A 23106-nucleotide genomic window follows, 5' to 3' on the forward strand; every position below is an offset into this window, starting at 1 on the left:
AAGTCTTGCACGATATTAAGGCTGCTTTGGATAAAAAATCTGTTTGTGTTGCATTGTTTATTGACCTAGCCAAAGCATTTGACACTGTAGATCACCACATTATGTCTAATGTTATGTTGATGTCTCGTTTCGGTCATAATCCCATTTGCTGGTTTCAGAGTTATCTAACCGACCGTACTCAATGCGTCAGGTTGGGTAGTACTGTCTCGGACCCTGTCAACTTGGAGAAGGGAGTTCCACAGGGCTCTATTTTGGGGCCCTTGCTCTTTTTATTATATGTAAACAATATTTGTAATCAGATGCAATTTTCTACCTATCATATGTATGCTGATGACACTATTGTATATTCATGTGCTCCTTCTCTGGATATGGCCGTTTCCAATTTAAAATCTGATTTTATCACGCTGCAGCATGCACTTCTTGATTCCAAATGGCTATTGAACAGTAAAAAAAAACAAAGCAATGCTTTTTGCTCCTCTTGCCTCTCCATTGGCACCCTTGATGGCGTCTCTGTTGAGTTTTTCGATACCTACTACAAATATCTGGGCTTTTGGTTGGACAGTAATCTGAACTTCAAACACCATATTGAAATTCACTCTTGGCTTCCTTTTCAGACTTAAATTTTGTTTTTCAACTTCATCCCGTAAAAGGTTGGTCTCTGGCTTATTCCTGTCCCAGCTTGACTATGGTGATACAATTTATAGATTTGCCTGTCCCACTGTTTTGGCCAAACTTGACCCACTCTACCATGCTGCACTGCGTTATATATCAAATGCACCCTATAGGACTCATCATTGCAAACTGTATAGCCTAACTGGATGGTCCTCACTTAGTATGCGTAGGATTGGTTTGGATTGGTTTTTATTAATGTATGAAGCCATTTTAGGTAAGCTTCCACTGTATATATGTGCCAGATTTGCTCCAGTTTGTGACTCTTACAACCTCAGATCCAGTGCCTGGGATACGGTTCCAGGTTCCTGCTGTGCGGACTGAGGCTGGAAAAAGGAGTATTTTTAATTATGGTTCTTGGTCTTGGAAGGACCTTCAATCACACCTCAAACTGACGGCACTTGTCCCTATAGCCTGTTTTAAATTGAAGTTGTCTGAAGTCCTTACCACCAGCTGCTCTTGCAATAATAAGTAGTGCACCTTTCTTACTGTCCTAATGTGCACAATGTAGTTACTGCTTTTTCGTCTTTTGTTTTCTTAGTTATGTTCTTTGTATTTTATATGTTTGTGTTGTTGTATGTGTAACGTTGCTGCCTTCTTGGCCTGGTCAGCATTGTAAATGAGATTTTATCTCAATGCTTTTTTTATCTGGTTAAATAAATAAAAAAATGTGTGTGAATGCTATTACAAAATTGCGCATTATGCCTCTGCGTCGGCAACAACCAAGGCATTCTGTTTAAGGGTTATCTGTCTGATCCTCATGGAAGCAATGTCTTAAGAACACCTTAACATATTATTTTCAAATCGGGCACAAACGTCCCCATGGACTCAAGGATGAACTGATGCGACTTTTGGAGGGGTTGAGGATCAAGGTCTCTGAGGGTTCGAAAACGTTAATGGTGATAACTCATTAATGCATATGCTAAAATGAGATTGCACCAGACAGGATGCAAAATAGGAGCCAGGGACAAAAGGTTGAACGGCAAGCGGCCCCCACTTATGGCACCATTGCAGAAACCCACGCCAATCTTCTAACTTTTGTTCTCAACTACATACCGTTTCAGTTTGGTGAATGAATCTTTGTTTGTTCTGTGACACACCTGTTCACAGACTGACCGGAATCCAAGCATCTGGTTATTCTAGTTTTGTTTTAGGGTCACATAAGACTGACAGCACATGGTTTAAGCTGTACGTGCTTATGAGTCTGAAATCAAGTCTCATCACCTTTATGCAAATAACTTTATTTGGGTATATCACTAATCCTTAAGACAATTCACTTCATGATGTGTTCGCCACCGAAGCTAAGCTCCAACACACCCAACAGGAATGTTCACCATGTTTCCACTAAGCAATTAACACTTAGAATGCGAATGACTCATTTGGGAATTTCTAAACATACAACATATGATGCATGACTTTATAAAAATGTAACTCATTTTAAATCACAAAAAACAGACTTTTATTTTATAAACATTTGTAGTCATGACATAAAAAAAATCTGTGGTTATAGGAGGAACATTTTCTGTTGTTGTGGTTGAACCGGTAGTTCAGGGCTATGCAGAGCTAGACAATAGCGGCTGGTGTCTGCAGGGGGGGGGGGGAGAATAACACAGCCTTACTGCAGCTCTGTTTCTCCTATTTTCCTACCAAAGTACACTTTGTCTGAAAAAGCACAACTCAGTGACTGGCATGAGACTTAGGAATGCACAGAGAGGGTTATTATCTGTATCACTATCATCCCACTTCTGTCTCTGCGTCTCTTCACACACTGACACTCAGTCAGTGTACTGTGTCACACCAGCTAATGGTCCGAGATGAGACAACCCCCTTTTCTTTCCTGCAGGAGTCATCTGTTATCAGCTTTGAGACCCCTGTCAGCTGGCTGAAGTCTGGCATTCTGGAGCGGAAGAAACCGGGAGACATTTCACCACCTTTACCGTTGTCTGATCCTCTTCTTCGGGGTCTTCCTCTCCTGAGCTCTCCTCACTTTCAGAGTGGTGGTTGCCGTTTGTTTTGGCGCCTTTTCCGTTTGCTATTCCACCGTTGTTGTTGTTGTTGTTGGTTGATTTATTGGTGGCACTGACCTCATTGTCCTCTTCATCTTCTTTAACCAGATCTTCATCTTGTCCACCATCACTGTCATCCCCATCTTGCTTCTCCTCACCGTCGCTGCCCATTCCTTTCTCCTTGTCAATCATAAAGAAAGGCTGTGCAAGAGGAGTGGTATCCATGTCTTCATCTTGGCCCATGCTAGATAGGATTTACAAACAGGGATTAGATGTATGAACTGCACAATCAACATGTTTAACCAAAGAAACAATATATGCAACACAAACAACTATAATGCATTCAGTGCTGGAGTCCTCACCTGGATTTACAATATATGTCAAGTTTGACCGACAATATCTTGTTACCAAGCACGAGGAACGCATTGTGCTGAACTAAAAAATGATTGCACTTTTTGCAATAGTTACTGGAGGAAGACAAGGAAGTCACTGAGCTCCATCTGTGAGCCAAGAGATTAAATTAAGTGTGTGAGACTAACTGGAGCCAGTCTGTCAGCGCAGCAGAGGTGCAATTTCATAGAGCTCAAGTAAAAAAATGCAATGTTGTCAGGAGAAAGGTTTTGGTGCAAAGCAACATAATGTCATCTGGCAAAGTGATGTGATCACAAACATGCAAGCACACATTGCTTGTAGATCACTTGAGCTGTTTATTTATACTCTTAAATGTCTCATCATATAATAAACTCCTGCCAATGCTTTTATTGTCTTCAATTGTTATATTCTGTAACTTCAGCTGGATTTCCTTGATCATATTTAATTGTCTCTCCGGTATCATAAACAACATGCTAACCAACATGGCCTGAAGCGCTGTTTTAATGCAGGGCTGTTTTGGGTCTGAACCTCACCTGGCTGGTGCTCCGGCCACTCTCATCTTCTGCCACATGTAGTTCAGGAACATGGACGCCTGCAGCAGGTTGCCGATCCTCAGCATGTGTCTCTCTGTGGGAGAGCAACAGAGGTAACCAGTTACAGAGGGTTTCATACACACATCAGAATTTAACCAGAGGTAGAGTTGCCCAGCAATAATGAGATGGGTAACAGGATTGCTTCAACACAATACCGTCATGTTAACATCCACTTTTTTAAGTAATTTTTTTTGACAAATACTTCCTGTTTCGGAATACCCTTCCTAGTAAAGCGTCTCATGTACTTCCAGCAGCAGCCGAGTTCAATCCCACCTATGTGGCCCTTATTGATGCATGTGATCCCAGCTATCAACCTATTTCATGACACTATTTTTTTAGATTCCCCTATTAGGGATGGATTCTCCTCAAAACATTATTCTACCCATTCTTTGTTTTTTGAGGGATGTGTTTATTGGCTCCAAATAGGAACCAGAGGTAAAGGGGCCCCGCAATGATAGATTGGTAACAGGAAAACACACACACACACCTGTATATGGGATGAGTCCCTCGAGGTGGGCTCGGGCGCCCTGGTACTGCAGCAGCTCCTCGGGCTGCAGGTGTGTGAGGAGCACCTGGAGGATGGCCTGGGCGTTCTGGCAGTTTCTGGCGTTGGTGTTCCAAACCACACAGTAGCGCAGGAGCGACTCTGAGTGGAGTTAAAGCCAAAACAGGATCACATGATGAAGGTGGAAAGGGAACGAAGATAAGAGAAGAGACAGATTCATTTATTTCGTCTACCTCGCTTAAAGACGTTTTTTCATTTAGCTTTTGTATTCCACAATTAGAAATGTTGAAGGATATTGTTGATCTGTTACCTTTTTGATCCACCCTGAGTTTCAGGAGCGTCTTCTCCAACAGCTCATGGCCATTCTCCGACTGGCGGATCGCTGTAAGCATTAGAGAACAACATGTTAAACACAGCAGAAAATCAGTGATTGAAACAACTTTCACAGCAGAGGCGTTTAATATATTAAGTTTAATGTCATCATTTTTGGTTGAGACATTGTAAATCATTTCCATGTCGAATAAAAAAAGAATTTCTGGAGTTGTTTTAATGTGTCACTGTCCTTTACATCAACCCAAAAGAAATATGTTATAAAACTTTTAGTTCACCTACCCAAATAAAGGGCATACAATTAGATAGTTAATACCTGTCTTTGGAAATGTTAAGATAAACAATTTAGAGAATACGAAACCAGACACTGCTGCATGTGCACACCTGGGTTTGGCACAATTCATCCTTGCATAACTCTATGTACTACCTCTCTACAGTGTCATTGTTACATAACTAAGAATGCATCTGCCTTTGCTGACATGAGATCTCAATGACTCATGTTACACTACATAAGTGTAGAGGCTGCATTTACCAGAAAACAAAGTACATTTGCAAACCCTTACATGACTAAAGCAGTATGTTCCAAGTCTCATTTATCCACGCTTATGCTGACCACTCTCCGAAGTACCTTACTAATTCAAACAGTTCTGCATTCATAGTCTCACGATTGTGTAATTATGTGTGAAAAACAAAAAGGAAGTAGTAATTGATACACAAATGATCATTTTGAGTGTGGAGCATTCCTTGTGTATCACTATTTGTATTGCTTGTATATCTCTTTAAAATGGACATCTTTGGGAAGTAAGGAATATTTTGACTATTATTATTATATGACTTACACTGCCTATAACTTTGCTTATAACAGATTGTTCATAACACTGCTGTTACAGCCGCTGCTACCTTGTGAGCTTAAGTCTGTTGGTGTATGTAAATGAGCTGTGCAGTTCCTATGCTGTCATTGGCCGTCCGGACCGCTCAACATCCGCGGGGATTGGACAGACGTCGCCCAACCCCTGCTCGCTTCTGCCACGTCATCCGGGGGAGGAGTATAAAGGCTGAGCACGGACAACAGTCGGGAGGCTCTGTATTTTGTGTCAGATGCCTCAGTCAACCCTATCCTTGTGATAAGCCTTCATTCTGTGAATTCTGAGATTTAGCGTGTGTCTTTGGTATTAGCTCCACTGATTAGCAGTGTCTGTAGTAGGGTTCTAGGCGAGCACACTGAGTAGCAGTGTGACGTCGGGTTCTGTGTTAGCGTAGGGATTTTGGTGTGTGTGTATACTGCTTAGATCCAGGTTGATTAGCACCTGTCGACCAGCGTTCCTGTGTGTTTATACTGCTTAGATCCAGGTTGATTAGCACCTGTAGACCAGCGTTCCTGTGTGTTCATACTGCTTAGATCCAGGTTGATTAGCACCTGTAGACCAGCGTTCCTGTGAGTGGATATTGCGTAGAGCCAGGTGATTAGCACCTGTAGACCAGCGTTCCTGTGTGTTCATACTGCTTAGATCCAGGTTGATTAGCACCTGTAGACCAGCGTTCCTGTGTGTTCATACTGCTTAGATCCAGGTTGATTAGCACCTGTAGACCAGCGTTCCTGTGTGTTCATACTGCTTAGATCCAGGTTGATTAGCACCTGTAGACCAGCGTTCCTGTGAGTGGATATTGCGTAGAGCCAGGTGATTAGCACCTGTAGACCCGCACCAGCTGTGTGTTTCCACAGTCCCGTTTTGTTTATTGCTTGTTTCCACTTGAGTAGTGAGATTTGTTTTTCTTTCTATAGCGGGGCAACTCTCTTTTGGAGACCCTTTGTGTTGTGTTATAGTGACAGATTGACCCGTGTTGTGGGGCCAATCTGTGTGACCATCATTTTGCCTAGTTTCAGTGACAATAAAACCACCGGTAACAAATATACCAAATGCAATCTGGTCGTGTCGTTTCCCGTTTGTACCCTAGCCAAGTGGGAACGTAACACTGCTCACATTAAAGCTACATTAAAAACACTTTGTCTTGTTTCATCGCACGCAATAACTTATGTGAAAGCTGTTCAGCTTCAGATTGACAAAACGTCACTGTACCTTTGTTTTTAGGAAACTGTGTCAAATGGACAAAAGAGCAGGAACAATGTGGAATAAAGGTAGCTTTTTGTTTTCATGTTCACAGGCTGAACCTTTGACAGAGGGGTGTGCTGTGATTGCAACAATGCTCCGGTGACTCTCTAAAGTGAGCAGTCGTATACAATAAACAACGACAGACTGACAAGATAACCGAAGGTGAAACTGTAAGAAGAGACATGCAATGTGTACAGAGAAGGCATAACGTGGTACAAAATAAATAGAATAAAACCAAAAAAACCTGTGTACACCGTGTGCATGCAAGAAACAAGTAAATGTCAGGATAGAGAAAGTGGAATGGGGGCATCCAGCAGCTGAATGTTTAAGGCACCGAAACTTCCCAATTCTCTCTCCCCTCAGTTCCTGTCAGCTCTTATAGTCCATCGGTCAACCTAGACCAGAAGATGTTGTAGTTCAAAGTACCTTTGATGACGTTGAGCACAGTGTGAGGCTGGTCCAGAGAGATGGCCAGACCCAGAGCCTTCAGGTACTTCTTCTCATGGAGCAGGTTGGACAACTCCTGCTGCCTTTAGACACAACAAACAAACTAGTTAATCAATCAAATATTATAAACAACAACAAAATCCCAGGCGTCCCGAGGAAGATCTCAGTTTTCTCTGTTTAGCGGCTTGATTATTCACACAATATTATTATATGTATAGTTTTATATTATATATATATTTAATATAACAGTTATTGTCAATACAGGCAAATCACAGTTATATGTGCCTCAAGCTCGGCTAAGCTTTGATAAGTAAGTGAAATGTACATTAAGTTCTGCTTTTCACATCAACATTTCTTGACTGTATCAGTTTCTATATCTATGTGTCTTTCAAAACAAATGAAAGGCATTCAGACAACTTTTCCACGAAGAAACCCCACCTGATAATAATGTATCTGTTACCTAGGCCCTCGTTATTATGAACCCATATGTCAGAGTGCATGTGTGCTTTCCTCAGTGGGCAAACATATACCTTCATTAAACATATATACAATCAATCATATTTGACCCCAAAATTCCCCTCTTCTTATCAGAACACATACCGCCTGACCTGTGACCCAGAGCGGTACGCCTTCATGTAACACAGGCTCAGTTTATTAGTTGGCTGACAGGATGTTTTAACAAGGGGGACCAGCAGCTGGGACAGAGTTATCCCTCCAGGATCTCTGACCTCCAGCAAACAGACAACAAAATGTTGTTTGTCCACCATCCAGTGATTAGTCGGAGGATGGAGGGCTGATAATAATGTGATAGCCTACTCTCTCACATCTATTTAAGGACTTCTAAAATGACAATGTGGTGTGTAACTTACTTAAGTATCTGATCCTCTTGCTTGGCCTGCTCCTCGGCCAGCTCCACTTCAGTCACATCCTAGCAGTGGACAAAAGAGAAACATGTTTGAGGTTATATGTTGTTCCCTGCAGGGGACTTTCCAAGTTTTCCCCTTCAGAAGAAAGAGATTATTTACAGTGAAAGGTCAGCTAAATATTAACAACTAAATAACATGTAGACTCAACGTTATCAAGTGTTACTCAGCAGGTTAGATATTAGCTGCCACAAAGACCAAATTAAAAGAACAATTGTGAACTTGTTGCATCAACTTGGATGCAACAAGAGGAAAAGCACTGGCTGCAAAGACTCTTATTTTTAACAATCTGACAACCTGTACTTATATGTATTTAGAAGTTAGACAGCTTCACACACATCAGCAGGTCAGCATCAGACACTTACCACCCACACAGTGATGTTAGAGTCTGCTGAGCCAGTCACAATCTTGTTGTCTTTCTGACTGCCGTGGAGACCCCACACTTTGTCCTGGTGGGCGTCCAGCGTCTTCACACACTCGTTGGTCTTTATTGTCCACAGCTTCACTAAACCGTCCGAGCCACTGAGGACAGAGCGTAATTAAGAAGGCTTGTTTAGATATACACTTCCATTCTCTTTCAAATAAATGTTTTATGAATTTTAAATGGAATATAAAAAAAGCTTTGCATAAGAATTTAGGCGGGGTTACCTGGTGAGCAGCTGAGTGCCTCGGCTCACAAAGATGATCTTCAGAACTGATGCATCATGACCCTCGAATGTCTTAAAACAGTAAAACAAACAATCAGTCATGTGATCTTTTTACTTTTCAGCCAACCAAAAACATATGAATTACAGATTTGTTTTTATATTTTTCTTGTGTTGAGCAGTTTTACCTATGTTGATTCAGAAATTGCTTAAAGTGGACCTATCGTGCTATTTTTAGGCAATAGCATAGGTCTCAGATATATACAAATATATTAAAAACATGTCTATGAAGTGTTTTGCTCAAAATACCAAACAGATCACCCATTCTAGCCATGCCTCATATCCCTCTATTTCACTTCCTGTTTCAAAAGTGCTGATTTGGGGTATAAAGCTTTTATAAAAAAAAAAAAAGAAAAAAAAAAAAGGAGGGGGCGGAGCTCATGCGGGAGATTCTACCGGTGATGAAACGCCATATCATGGATTATCAAGGATTACTTCTGAAACAGTATGGAGCTCAAAGGCTTTCTCTCTTGCCAGTTATACCACAAGGTGAGTTCCTTTTTATTTCCTGCTTCTTCACACACATGCTCTGTGCAGTACAGGTTAGCTCTGAGTGCACCGACCATAAGATAAGACTTTATTCATCCCGAAGGAAATTGTTGTGCCAGAGTAACAAAATACAATAAACACAGCAGCAAAACTGTACACTAAAAGTGCAGCAAAAAGAGCAATTAAACATCCACAGACAACATGAAATGTAGAAACATAGAAGCATAGATGGTCACACAATCAATGCAATCATTATTAGCAGTATTTAGTAGTAAAACAGTCGGGCATTGTTTCTGATAGCAACGTTTCTGGTAGGGCCGTGGGTGTAAAGCCAGCCTACACTTCCGATATTACGTCCTTTACCTAATTTTCCATGACTGAAAACAAATTACTCTTTCTCAGCGGTACCACTGAAAATGGTTTATTTTAACATGGAACAGGAAAATAAGGTCAGCATATGAAACATGTAGTGCCTATCTAAAACAAATCAAATAGTTTACTAGCTTCGTCAGGGATGCAAACTCATCAGGTATGAAAAAGGTGACAAGGATCCGATCCCCCGACCCCACGGAATATCGGCTTTAAAATGAGGAATAACAGGATGTTAGCAGTCAGAACAACTAAAGCAGCAGGTAATAATAACAGAAATGCTAAAGAGTCACATCTAATAGAAATATATAAAAGCATTTATTTTAATTGTGTAGCAGTCACTTTATAATTTTGGCAGCACTGTTGAGCATTTTGAAAATGTATTTTCATGCCTCTGTTCAAAGCTTAGTCTTTCTATCTTTATAGCCACTGGTGTAAAGTAACTAAGTTCATAAACTCAAGTACTATACTTAGGTACAATGTTGAGATACTTGTACTTTACTTAAGAATATATCTAATAAAAGCATTATCCTCTTTCAAAAGTATCATTTAAAAAGAGTCACAGTCACCTACAGGAATATAACTAGTTATTGACTTAACTAAACAACTATTGCCCTTGTATTATCTTTACATACTTATGAAAGTGAGAGACTTAAGGTCTGTGTGTCAACTACTATTTTTGTAAAGCACTTTGAATTGCCTTGTGTTGAAAAGTGCTATATAAATAAACTTGCCTTGCCTTGCCTTGCCTTACATACAAGACTTATGTATGCAACACCCTGTCACATGCACACTAAACCTCAGGGCCCACCTTGAGGCAGCTGAAGTCCTGCAGGCTCCACAGTTTGGTGGTGCCGTCGGCGGAGGACGAGGCGAGCACCTGGTCGACAGGAGAGAAGCAGACGGCCCAGACGCCTCGACGGTGGCCCTTAAAGACCCCCAGCAGACTCACGCTCCCCTCCCACGCCAGCGACCACAGCTTGGCGGTGCGGTCCTGGGAGCCCGAAGCAAGCAGCTTGTCATTTGGTGACACTGCCACGCTGTTTACATCCTGGAAGAAAGGAGATGAGGAAATAATGAGTACATTTCCACAAAGTTGACAAGAGACAAGGAAATGTATATACAAAGGAGACAGTGCCGAGAAATGAGATGGAAAAGATGGGTGTGAAACACGCAGAGGTATGAAATCACATTCTTTGTCTCACTACAATGCATCCTCAATATGACAAAACACAAGTTGAGTAATGTTAGGGAAATTGTGTAAGTCTGCTTTGATGTCTCTCTTATAAAGAGAGCCTGTTTTACTCAGAACAGGACGTTCTCCGTTGGAGGCGACGTCATACTTCCAAGTATAAAGATCCTTATTGCTTTTAATACGAATATTGTGTTGCTGTACGTTTGTTATCTTACTGATTATTCTCTCTTGACCACAGCTGATTTTAAAGCTGCTACGACAGTAACAAGGTGTTGCAGAGGGACAGATGATTGATTGTTGTACCTGACATCTCAAGTTAGCCAAGGCAAGTTTATTTATATAGCACTTTTCAACACAAGGCAATTCAAAGTGCTTTACAAAAAATGAAAGACATTAAGAAAAAGGCATTTAAAATCAGTCATTAAAAAGAAAAGCTAATAAAATAAACATTAAAAGAAAAAAAGTTACTGTTTACGTGTAGTGGAAATGTCACTTCAATGCAACTTTCTAACAGTTATCAGTTCCACTGGTACACCATGCTTAAAACTATTTAAAGGCATCACCATAGATGAAAATCTCTGCTTCAAACCACACATTGACAATCTTTTAAGGAAATTGAAATTAAAGCTGGGATTCTTTTTTAGAAATAAGGCCTGCTTCTCCACAAGTGCGAGGAAACGGCTTGTAGCTGCCACATTTTTGCCGCTCTTGGACTACGGGGATGTTGTGTACATGAACGCCTCAGCTCACTCCCTTCATCTGCTGGACACTGTTTACCATGGGGCTCTGAGGTTCATAACCAACTGTAAACCCCTCACACACCACTGCACGCTGTACGCTTTAGTCAACTGGACATCATTATCAATGCGCAGATCACTGCATTGGTACAAACTCATCTATACTGCTATGCTTGGACTGCTGCCCCTCTACATATCACACAAACAGTACAGCTATAGACTAAGATCTCAACATTACATCACTCTGTCCGTCCCCTCAGTACGCACGGTGCTTGGGAAAAAAGCCATATCATACTCTGCCCCCTCGACCTGGAACACACTTCAGCAGGAACTTAAGCTGACCACTTTGATACCCATCACGGATTTTAAACTCATTTTAAAAAAGCTGGAGAAATCATCTGTGGGTGTTTGCACCTGCTATATCTGACTGCTGTATATGGATTTTAATGACTACTTTTTTACGATGTTGTATTTTAGTGTTGCCTCTGTGTTTAGTGTCCTGTCTGTCTGTAACTTTGTGTGGTAGTGTTACCACTGACAGGTCTCTCTTGAAAATGAGACCTTGTGTCTCAATGAGATCTACACCTGTATAAATAAAGGCTAAATAAAAATAAAATAAAATTTACAGAGACATAACTGGAGACTGACTCACCTCTCTCTCTCTGTGTGTGTGTGTGTGGCTTTTTTTTTTTTTAAATGATGGAGAGTTTTGTGCCGTACCTTGTCATGGGCCTTCTCTGTGGCGCGGGGGGTCAGCTGTTGTATCTCCGCCCCTGCTGTGGACAGGTCTGCTGGGAGATCCCACACCTTCACCGTACAGTCCTGACTGCCGGACACTACGAAAGATGCTTTCATCCTGGACAGAAACATGGAGAGCCATTGCTGTCACACATGCTCATTGGTTTTCTTTTACTAACAATGAATACCCATCTTCTTACCACCAGGCTCTTTGCATGTGATGTGATGGGATAGGATGTGAGTGTAAACTAGTTACCTGGAGCAGGTGATGGAGCCCACAGCGTTAGCGTGGTTGGAGCCCTGAGCCACACAGTGCACCTGACCACTGTCGCTGTCCATCTTCCACACACGCACTGACCTGTCCTAAAGACACACACATTTCATTCTTTACTTGAATGTAGTTATAAAGGGTCTCTATTTATAGACTTTGTGGTAATACTGGTAATGTTGCATGTGCCGAATGCCTTAGAAGCCATTGTGTACAACAGTTGTTCTCTTGAGTTTCTATTATTTGTGTTCAGCATTGCTGGAGGTGCAGAGTTGTGCGCTTACCTTTGCACAGCTCGCAAAGAGAGAACCCTTTTTGAACACGTCCAATGAGAGGACAGTATCTGTGGATGATGAACAGATAAAAAATAGCAGTGAATGTCAGAGTAGATAATCTTCTCTCCAACCAGCTCAGCAAGTCCCTTTCAACACGTGCTGAGACAAGATGTTTGTTTCAAATCTGAATTCTTTGGTTTCCGTTGCTCTAATGACACCTTTCATTTTAAGTTACCATGTCATTCAGTGATGCCTTTAAGTCGTTCTTTTTCAAATGTAGCTTTTAGAAGCTGTGTAATCAAATGTTTATATAAAATCAATGTATATTCTTAATGCATTTTGAGATGCATTGCTATTGCTTTATAAAGCACTACGTTAGTTTAATACAAATAAAAGGTTATTCATTTTCAATTGATCACATCAACATCAGCAACGCTAACTAATTTATTTTATAAATTACCACTGTTGAAATGTCTACAATAATCTGTAATTGTAATCAATCCCTTTACATAAAATAAAGTAAAGCTTTCAGTCTCAGTTACTTAAGTTTCTCCAAGTCATAAAAGGTTGACACCAAGTTTAAAAGGCTAGGGACAGTATTGCAAATAGACTGCGTGTTGATGTCAAGTTTACTGTGGTTCCTTTCTGCCCTCTGGTGAATAAATGAACAAACTGCTATGCATTTCACATCAGGTACACACTCATGCCCTCTGCTGGTGACTGACCTGTGTGTCCGTAGAGGATCTGGCAGCTGTTGGTGAGCAGCTCAAACACCTTCAGCTGGCTGCTGTTGGTGGCCACCACTATGTGGCTGTCTTCTTTCCCCAGAAACTTCACATCCAGCACTTCGTCATTGTATCCCACAAACTGGGAGAAGTTAGGAGGAAGCCACAGAGAAAGAAAGTGGAGATGTATTATATGTATATGATAATAAAAGAATCTGGATGAATGAAGTCTGCAGTTTGACGCTCAAGTTCAAGAACTATTAGCAAGATAAAGAACTCCATCTCCCCCTCAGTACCGACCTGCTGCTGTGTGGAGAGAGCAGGCAGCTGGTAGAGGACGATGTTGTGCTCTGCTGTGACGGTGGCCAGTCGAGAGGAGGCGGGCAGGTGGAGGAGATGTGTAAGACCGCGGGGGTCGTCCTCTTCCTCTTCAGAGGAGGTGGAAAGGCTGGAGCCAAGTGTCTGAGTGTAAACACAACGCGCCGTGCTGGCCTCCCACACTCGCAATTCACCTGCCGTGTGAGGAAGGGAGATGAGGTGAGTGTAAGAGACATTTTAAGCAAAGCTCTGAGGAACTGCTTTCCCACAAAAATCTTGACTCCACATGAAAACATGTGAGGGACAATTCAAGAGACAAACCTTTGCTGCCAGCTGTAATGAAATGCATGTCTTTGCTCTTCACACCAATCTGAGACAAGTCCTCATCCACAGGCAGCATCACAACACCCTCCACAGCCTGCAGACAAAACACACGTTAAGCTGTAGAAGAGTACCACAATTTGACTTCTCATATTTCTATTAATTAAATTAAAACCACAGGCACGTAATTAATATCTTCCAGTTTTCAGTGCACTGTTTTCACAGTCCTACCTCATAGACAGGCACCGCTCTCTTGGCTTTCTTCGTCTTCAGGTCCCACACTGTACAGATCTTGTCTCTGCCAGAACTACAAATAAAGATCGGCACATAATTACATTGAGCAGAAGAAAGATGTACAACACTCGTAAAAAACGTAAACGTTGTAAATGAGTACAGTACCTGACCATGGTGTCCCCATCGGGGCTGAAGCTGAGCGAGGTGACAGCGCTGTAGTGGCTCTGCAGCACACACACACACTTACTGGAGCTCAGGTCCCACAGCCGGATGCCACAGTCCTGAGAGGAGGAGAAGAGCTGCAGCCGGCTGATGTCTGGGTGGAACTGGACCAGGCTGCAAAGACACACAACGTTTTGGGACTCAATGGATGTAGCTAAACTCACGACCGGCTCCATCAGTCTAATATTTCTTTGTGCTCATATTTGACTATGCTCACGGACCTCTAGTGGTTAGGGGGATTTACAAATGCATGTATTTAGACTCTGTTGGGGGGGGCATAATAGTATTAACCATGTCCTTTTTTTTAACGATATAACATCTTATGTACATGCATATTATTCAAAGCATTTCTGAACTTACTGTACAACGCCAGGTGACCCTTTAAGGTTGTGGGTGCAGTACTGCTTCACCACATCCCAAAGCTTTATAGTGCCATCACAGCCACCTGCAAGACAACAAGGAGAAACACTTGGCCATCTTTACAATGTCTATGTAGCAGAGATCAGACAGAAAAACAGGACACAAAATATCCAACTTGTTGTCATTTAATGCTGACCTGTTGCCAGGAGGGTTGAGGTGGAGTCAAAGGTCATACTGGCTACAGGAACAGTGTGAATAGCCCTCCAGGAGCGAGTACACTGAGCTTGCCTCCAGTCCCATTGCTTCAGCAGCAGAGCTCTACTAGCTGTCACCAGCATCTGTGTTGAGAAACACAGCACAGATTTACTCACATACAATCACTCTCTTAAAGACTGGTAAGATGAATGTACACAATGAGGTTTGTCTGAAGTGATGACTGGCGTTTTCTTTACCTCATCATCACAGCTGAGTGCAAAAGATGTGATGTCCTCCTGATCCTCCTGTAATTATAATATAGACAGAGGAGACAGATTGTTAGGATTAAAAGGTCCAAAACCCCAAGATAACATATTTCCATCGATAGAAAACAAAGCAAGGCAGCAAATACTGACATTTGACAAGCTGTACTCACATGCTCAACACTGTGGACGATCTTCCCCGTACTGATCTCCAAAACATTGACACGAGTTCCACAAGTGCAGAAGATGTAATTTTCATCTTTGCTTATCTGGAAAACAAACAGAGAAGTTAAAAAGGGAAGCCTGTTCTATACTAGGGACTAAAAGTTCAAATGGAATATAATCTAATCTATAATAACTAAAGTGTTAGCGCTCTAGTGCAGTTTTCAGAGGTCCACAGGTGTGGAAAGCGATTGAAAACATTATAATACATGTGATTTCTGTGTTAGTTAACATACATGTGATATACTATCTGCTTAGTGTCTGGACCCCTATTCTCAAATAGCTTATCATGGCGTCCCATTTCACTTAACTCTATCTAATGATTTTACTTTTGAACTGAGCCATTAAGTCACTTGAGTCCCATAAAGAGTTATTCTTGTTGATTAGAAAACTTCTGCTCAGGATGAAGGTGGCCCGGAGCTTTGACAGTCTTTCTTAGACACATATCTACTAATAGTGTTAAGGAGTAGTGAACTACATGTTCATGTTTAACTAGTTGTTTTATGTTTCAGTAGATTGCTTGTAGTTTCAACTACATGTATATTAGCATAGTGATTCATGTAATTAAATTACTTATTTTACATTGTTCTGTGTACTCAACTACTGAAACTACAAACTAGTTTTGGGCAATAAAAGGAAAGGATTGATTTTTGTATTTCTATTTTATCATTAGTTCTCTTGTGCAATAGATTTTCTCGGACAAGTGAACATATATGTCCAATATGTTTTGACCAGTCTGACAGCTGGTCATAAAGGGTTAAGATATGCAAGCTGAAGACTGCTTAGGTTGTGAAGATTGTACAAAGCAGATGTCAAGAAAATAACAGGTAAGACAACAGTCCTATATTTTAGACCAGTGCACAAGTCAGTCAAATCGTCCAAAAAAAGTAAAATATTTATAGTGGGGGACTTCATTTGTTTGGTTAATGTATGACATTTAACAAGTGGGCCCATACACATTCAACTGAATGGAAATTATTTGCTGGCATGTGACTTTAATGCATTAAAGCGTCATCAACACTGCCAATAAGAATAATACAGTTGTGTATACACGCCCACATAGTCCTGAGAAGAGGCCTAATCAGCCAGATTCATTAAAAACACCCGTGTGTATATTCAGTAGTTTTAAAATCAGTTCAGGCTCGTGCAACATAATGAATACTTGTATCAGCAACACATTTGACACAAAGCACATGACAGATCACTCACCTGCACTTTCCCTCCTTTGTAAAACGGTTCAATCTTGCTGTCCACAACATAACTGTAAGGGAATAACAGAAATATAACTGTGAGCTGTATAAACTTGAAATGACACTTTAGCCTAGCTCGTGCCAGCTAGCATGGTTCTGCAGCCTTCACGTGCCATGCGTCAAACACTTACTTTGTTTTGAATTGAAGGTTGATATTTGCCATCTTAACTGCGAAAAATTCCAACACCTGTGTATATTTAGAAGGTGAAATAATGTAATTTACTTATTTTTCACTTCACAAGTTGGCTGAAATCAACACATCCATGCCGCATGTTGATAATCGAGTCGCACACATTGTACGTCATCCGATGGCACTGAGCTGTGATTGGTCAGACGGTTTTTCTCGATTCCATTGTCAAAATGTAAACAGAGATATATTTCATCATAAAACAACGTTTATACTAGTGTCTATACTCGGTTTTTTTTTTGTTAAAATGAACTTTATTAGTAAAAAAGGCTAGTTGTATGTGATCATAAGGTTCACAATATGAACTTTAACTTTAAATGTGAGTCCCCCAGACTCACAACAATAGACTCAGTTGCAGCTATTCATGTTGAAAAGTTCCTGTTTGACGCAGGGTGAGCTTTGATGCTAGAACAGCAGGGAAAGGACGCGCTTCATAGTGAGCGCCATTATCTCTCTTCGTTTTCATATTTTACTGTTTCCATTTGTCCCCACACACACCCACACAGACATGGTCCCTCCTTCATGTTTGGTCAGGAATGTTCATGTGTGTGTTGCATTGATAACGCGGGTGTGTGACATGTGAGTGCACCGATATGGAGTAAACCTGTGCTGGGAATGGAAACACGGCGAGGAAAGAAGATTGACATGGTAAGTACACAACAGCTTCTGTTCTTTTTTTAAATTAATTTCTCCATTTTACTAACTTTTACTTTGGGTTCATTTAAAAAAAATGTACACATACATAGGCCTATCCTTAATATTGAATCAGCTACTTTCATAATACATTTGGTGAACTGTTAAATGTGTCTTCCCCTTTACAAAACACAGTCTTGCATTAGTGTCATGGTATATTTTTATTGTTTTTATTACATTTTATAAAAATGTTACCATCAATTATGGAAATAATGCCAAACGTTTACGTGTTTATAAGTATTTTGTAATGGTCTCATATGTTGTTTATGATGTTTTTTAAGGTTTACACTGACCTTTTCGTTATCATATTATCAGTCATATGACTTTCTAGAACAATATTTTGTTTTGTCATCTCTTGCCTCTATGTTGAAAACACTGTGGATGGGTTGTAGGCAGCGGTGGAGAAAATACTCACCTGTTGGTACATAAAGGCTCACAGTTTGTCCATCATTGGAGCTGAAACTATACTTTACACGTTATTGTTGCCGTGAAATATAAGAAAATTATGATACACAATAATAAGGTAATGTTTATTTGGCCCCCAGGCGGACCCAGAGGTGTCATCACAGAGTGGGGGCTACGATGTGGAGCTGTTTGTGGACACTCCAGACTACGATCTGATCTGCACTATATGCCAGGGGGTCCTCAAGTGTCCAGTAAGAGCAGCGTGCCACCACATCTTCTGCAAGAAATGCATTTTACAGTGGCTTAAGAGGTACTGAACATAACATGGGACGAGATCAGTGTAAAGTTATCCTGTATTGGATTGTTATAATCATGCCTGGTCCTAACAAGAGAATGGGACTAAGTGTTGTTTATTCTCCACAGACAGGAGACCTGCCCCTGCTGCAGGAAGTCTGTAAACACAAGCCTTATCTTTGTCATGTTCAAGCTGAGCAAATCTATTGGCCGCATGAAGATCAAGGTAGGAAGCTTTAAAAAAATACTTGTACATTAAAACATTTTTTTTGGTCAAAGTGATGTACTGTTATTATGACAACTCTCATTTGAGTGACATTTGAGTAGCTTCATTAATACTTAAAGGAGCAACACACATCAATAATATCATGGCCTTAAATGTGACCCAGCACTATGTAGTCTTGAAGCTCTAGGGAGAGGTCAATGAAAAAAAAATTCAATGAAGGATTAGAATTGTACAATTTATAATTTCACCTCTGCCTCTGCTTGAATACTAAAGTCAGCTTACTAGGATTTTCCCTCCGCTGCAGGCTAGATGCAGATGTATGTGAATTCTGGATTTTATGACCACATTATTTCTTTGTGTTTCTCTGTGTCTGCTCTCTATTACAGTGTAAGAATGAGATCCGTGGTTGTGCAGAGACCTTCTCCCTCTCGGAGCAGTATTGCCACAGCTTGAGCTGCCTCTACGAGCTCATCCCCTGTCCCTACCAGGGCTGCCGGGCGCAGCTCCTCCGCAGGGACCTAGACACCCACGCACGCCACTGCGAACACTGGCGTCAGCCCTGCCACATGGGCTGCGGGACCATCCTCTCACACCGCACCCAGGCCCAACACAACTGCTACAAGCAACTGAGGCAGGAGCATGAAATCAGACAGAGGAACCACAAGGCCATCGCCACCGCCCTGCAGAGGAAGATGAGGAGGATGCAGAGCACCATGACCCACATGAAGAGGCAGATAGGGCTGATCTGCGAGAGCCTGGAGGTGATGGACGACCTGCACGAGGTAGAAGAGGAGGACCGTGGAGAGAGCAGTGGAAGCTCGAGCGGGACTCCAAGTAGCAACACCAGCAACTGCTGAGGGAGTCACTTACTACTGCTGCTGATGGTTGTAATTTCTGCATGTGTTTATTTATTTGAAAGTGTGGGTGCGTTTTAAAATATGTAGGTGGTACATGATTAAAAAGAGTGAATTTGTAAAAAAAATGTGTGCTGTAGTTTCCTATATTTTGTTAATAAAGTATTTAAAATGAACACTGTCATCCTGACTTTCATTCAGGAGAAAAGCTTTCCTTACAGATGAATACTTGTATTAATGCAAACATTTACCAGAACTGTGCAAACATAGCCTACATCTAACTCATGCGCTTTCCAGAACATTTAAGTCTCGATCAGACATTTATTGATATTTCACAAGACACGTGTGGACTTTTTATTTTCTTCTTCTGATGCATTTGTTGTTTTTATCTTTTTCTTTTAGGCTATGACTATTGATATTTTAAGAGGGAGGAATCTTTATTCCCCCCCTTTAAATATCTATAGTCTAATTTTAGCTTCTAACTGTTTAATTATATTCCTAAATTCTTACTGGCTTATGTTTAGATATGCAAATACATAAATAAAGCAAATTATGTTCGCCAACAGAATGAAAGCTTAACAGTCGCAGAGCATTTGACTATAAAGGAGTTATAAGTGGATGAATATGCCTATTTGTTTTGTTTGCTTTTTTAAATGCTGAAATATGATGTCATTAATGCGATACAATAGATTACATAATAAGCTCTTATATTAAGGCTATGACTATTGATATTTTAAGAGGGAGGAATCTTTATAAGCTAATTTTAGCTTCTAACTGTTAAAACATATTACTTCATTCTTACTGGCTTATGTGTACATATGCACATACATAAATAAAACAAATTATGTTCACCAACAGAATGAAAGCTTAACAGTCGCAGAGCATTTTACTATAAAGGACTTAAGTGGATGAATATGCCTATTTTTTTTGTTTGCTTTTTTAAATGCTAAAATATGATGTCATTAATGCGATAAAATAGAATAGATAGATAATAGAGCTCTTACAGGTCAGTTCTGAAAAGCTGCCGCTTGGGGGCAGTGTTTTGTATGCTTTCTCTAGAGGAGATATCGCGAGACTCTTTAGCCCAGCTCTATATAAAGCCCGGTTTGACTTCTCGTGGTTCTTCTTCCCGTAATAAAGATCACGTAAGTGAATTGCCGTCTCTTCCTCTCATATCGTAATCCTGTATTATCTTACACATCCCTTTGCTAAATACTTTTATTCTACCTCAAAACGCACACATAAAGATGTTATATCAAAGCCCTGTGGTTATTTACGAGAACAATCAAGTACACATTGAGATATTTGTAACTATTGACTGAACGTTTGCAACGTTGAACATGGCGGCGATGCTCGTTTTCTGTGAGATGCGATGCCACAGAATGATTGGTCTTTAGCGCTCCTTTTCTTTATCGGTTGAAGTTGATATTAATTGTGATCTTATTCTTTCCCGCAGCAAATGGCGGACAACGCCGGTGATAGAGGAGGTTTCCGTGGAGGTTTCGGCGATAGGGGCCGCGGCAGGGGCCGTGGACGCGGCAGAGGCCGTGGACGCGGACGCGGTGCCCGGGGCGGCAAGTCCGAGGATAAGGAAGTAAGTTCAACACTCTTATTTAAATAGTTATTTCAACAACAAAAAGGAAAAGCTGGCTGTGTGCTAATGCCCTGAACGACATTTAACTGAGATGCTTTCTTTTCAAAGTGGATTCCAGTCACCAAGCTGGGCCGCCTGGTTAAGGACATGAAGATCAAGTCCCTGGAGGAGATCTACCTGTACTCTCTGCCCATCAAAGTAAGCAGCGTTTAAAGATGACTATTGTGACAGACAGTAGATCTTTTATTAACGAGAGCAGAGGGGGGTCTATTGCATGTAAATGGATGTATTATAATCTCCCATGGATTAATGGTGTGTGAATTGTTGTGCCATCACATTCAGGCTAAAGGGATACATTATTTTCTGTGAAAGATTAAGCTAATGGTTGTTGTTTTGTTTGCTCATTTGGTATATAAAAAACGTGTGGAATATACTTGAGGAACAACTGCAACTATTGTAATACTTCACAAGTGATGTTCGGCACAGATTTTTTGTTGTTTTTATTCTTATTTATAAATTCATACATGACCTATATTGGATGTGGTATATGCTAAAACATCTGTTACTTTCTTTCCCTGCAGGAGTCTGAGATCATCGACTTCTTCCTGGCTTCTGGTCTGAAGGACGAGGTGCTCAAGATCATGCCCGTCCAGAAGCAGACCAGGGCTGGTCAGCGCACCAGGTTCAAGGTGAGTTTGTTATTATAGTTACATTTGACTATTTTATTTCCCCTTAATCTTGTTTGTCCCAATGTGACACGGTTTTTTTTTTCTTACAGGCCTTTGTTGCTATTGGTGACTACAATGGCCATGTTGGTCTGGGTGTGAAGTGCTCCAAAGAGGTGGCCACCGCCATCCGTGGTGCCATCATCCTGGCCAAGCTGTCCATCGTGCCCGTAAGGAGAGGTTATTGGGGTAACAAGATCGGCAAGCCCCACACCGTGCCCTGCAAGGTGACTGGCCGTTGTGGCTCTGTCCTGGTGCGTCTCATCCCCGCCCCCCGTGGTACTGGCATCGTGTCCGCTCCCGTTCCCAAGAAGCTGCTCACGATGGCTGGTATCGACGATTGCTACACCTCCGCCAGGGGCTGCACTGCCACCCTCGGCAACTTCGGTACGTTTCTTATGCTGATTATGTGTTTTATTTTCTCATTGCCCTGCTTCAACTCTGCTGTGGTGTACTTGTTATTATCAGGAGAGAAATGAATGAGTATTATTGTAATGCACGGCAGAGAGTCTTGTTTAGTGGTCTCCTCTGATCCCCTTTTCAGTGCACAACATCGTTTCCAAAAAAGACTGCAGAACTATATCTGTCTTACAATCTACTCACTGTTTGTTTCCTCTTCAGCCAAGGCCACCTTTGATGCCATCTCCAAGACTTACAGCTACCTGACCCCTGATCTGTGGAAGGAGACCGTCTTCACAAAGTCTCCCTACCAGGAGTTCACTGACCATCTGGCCAAGACTCACACCAGGGTGTCTGTGCAGAGGGAAAACCCTGACATGCCTCCTGTCTAAAGTTTTTGTACAGTCGTTGAATAAAACGTTCTGAAACAACATGCAACGTGTTTGTCTTGTGTTAAACAGGGGTATTGCTAAATAATAAGACACTACGTATGTAAGATGCAAGTTTTGTACAATGTCAGACTACAATAAATCAGATGTGTTTTTTTATATTAACTCAATATTATATATCCTGTTAAAAGAACCAGGCAAATGCTTTTGGCCAATTCTGCAAATGAAATACCTAGGTCAAAATTGCCTTGAGTCCTGTTCAATGTTATACACTAGACTTCATGGATGAGGAAGATACATTAAATGAAAACATTTGACAGTATCATATTCAACCCACAAAGGGTGGGAATAAAAATCAGGACGTTCTTAATAACCTTAAAAAGTTTCTCCATTGACTTCCTAGTTAAAAATGGGATGTGTCTCTGGAATTATGAATGATAAAAGTAATAGCCATTGAGTCCCGACGTTTTGATGTTTGAACGGAGTTTCTGCGATGTTC

The 23106-nt window shown here is 41.1% G+C and overlaps 3 protein-coding genes across 3 annotated transcripts; 2 read left to right on the forward strand and 1 right to left on the reverse strand.

Moving 5' to 3' along the window:
- Positions 1–1893: 1893 nt before the first annotated feature.
- tbl3 (transducin beta like 3) lies at positions 1894–17149 on the reverse strand. The gene is made up of 23 exons (XM_034219892.1): positions 16973–17149; positions 16801–16852; positions 15543–15638; positions 15364–15411; positions 15108–15249; positions 14912–14996; positions 14495–14665; positions 14327–14402; positions 14096–14192; positions 13757–13968; positions 13457–13598; positions 12741–12799; positions 12445–12551; positions 12171–12306; positions 10330–10569; positions 8605–8675; positions 8322–8478; positions 7903–7961; positions 7013–7116; positions 4456–4527; positions 4128–4286; positions 3581–3674; positions 1894–2919 (listed from the first exon to the last, which is right to left on the reverse strand). The coding sequence occupies exons 1-23, from the start codon at positions 17002–17004 to the stop codon at positions 2544–2546; spliced, it is 2787 nt and encodes a 928-aa protein (XP_034075783.1). The 5' UTR covers positions 17005–17149; the 3' UTR covers positions 1894–2543.
- Positions 17150–17546: 397 nt separating this feature from the next.
- rnf151 (ring finger protein 151) lies at positions 17547–19676 on the forward strand. Its single transcript, XM_034220160.1, has 4 exons — positions 17547–17676; positions 18267–18436; positions 18550–18646; positions 19033–19676. The coding sequence occupies exons 1-4, from the start codon at positions 17644–17646 to the stop codon at positions 19501–19503; spliced, it is 771 nt and encodes a 256-aa protein (XP_034076051.1). The 5' UTR covers positions 17547–17643; the 3' UTR covers positions 19504–19676.
- An 877-nt stretch (positions 19677–20553) lies between these two features.
- On the forward strand, positions 20554–22651 carry rps2 (ribosomal protein S2). Its single transcript, XM_034220108.1, has 6 exons — positions 20554–20645; positions 20957–21094; positions 21203–21292; positions 21676–21783; positions 21873–22206; positions 22441–22651. The coding sequence occupies exons 2-6, from the start codon at positions 20960–20962 to the stop codon at positions 22608–22610; spliced, it is 837 nt and encodes a 278-aa protein (XP_034075999.1). The 5' UTR covers positions 20554–20645; positions 20957–20959; the 3' UTR covers positions 22611–22651.
- The last annotated feature ends 455 nt before the right edge of the window (positions 22652–23106 follow it).

The sequence above is a fragment of the Gymnodraco acuticeps genome, unplaced genomic scaffold, assembly GCF_902827175.1.
Source record: "Gymnodraco acuticeps unplaced genomic scaffold, fGymAcu1.1, whole genome shotgun sequence".
NCBI lineage: Eukaryota > Metazoa > Chordata > Actinopteri > Perciformes > Bathydraconidae > Gymnodraco > Gymnodraco acuticeps.

Excerpts from the sequence above, each read along its gene's own strand:
- tbl3 (XM_034219892.1), bottom strand. The coding sequence starts at position 17,004 with ATGGCAAATATCAACCTTCAATTCAAAACAAA. Across the intron at positions 12,552-12,740 it reads TCTTTGCGAGCTGTGCAAAG|GACAGGTCAGTGCGTGTGTG; the intron begins GTAAGCGCACAA and ends GTGTGTCTTTAG. Across the intron at positions 4,287-4,455 it reads ACTCAGGGTGGATCAAAAAG|AGTCGCTCCTGCGCTACTGT; the intron begins GTAACAGATCAA and ends AACTCCACTCAG.
- rnf151 (XM_034220160.1), top strand. The coding sequence starts at position 17,644 with ATGGAAACACGGCGAGGAAAGAAGATTGACATG. Across the intron at positions 17,677-18,266 it reads GAGGAAAGAAGATTGACATG|GCGGACCCAGAGGTGTCATC; the intron begins GTAAGTACACAA and ends TTTGGCCCCCAG. Across the intron at positions 18,647-19,032 it reads TTGGCCGCATGAAGATCAAG|TGTAAGAATGAGATCCGTGG; the intron begins GTAGGAAGCTTT and ends TCTCTATTACAG.
- rps2 (XM_034220108.1), top strand. The coding sequence starts at position 20,960 with ATGGCGGACAACGCCGGTGATAGAGGAGGTTTCCGTGGAGGTTTCGGC. Across the intron at positions 21,293-21,675 it reads TGTACTCTCTGCCCATCAAA|GAGTCTGAGATCATCGACTT; the intron begins GTAAGCAGCGTT and ends CTTTCCCTGCAG. Across the intron at positions 22,207-22,440 it reads TGCCACCCTCGGCAACTTCG|CCAAGGCCACCTTTGATGCC; the intron begins GTACGTTTCTTA and ends TTTCCTCTTCAG.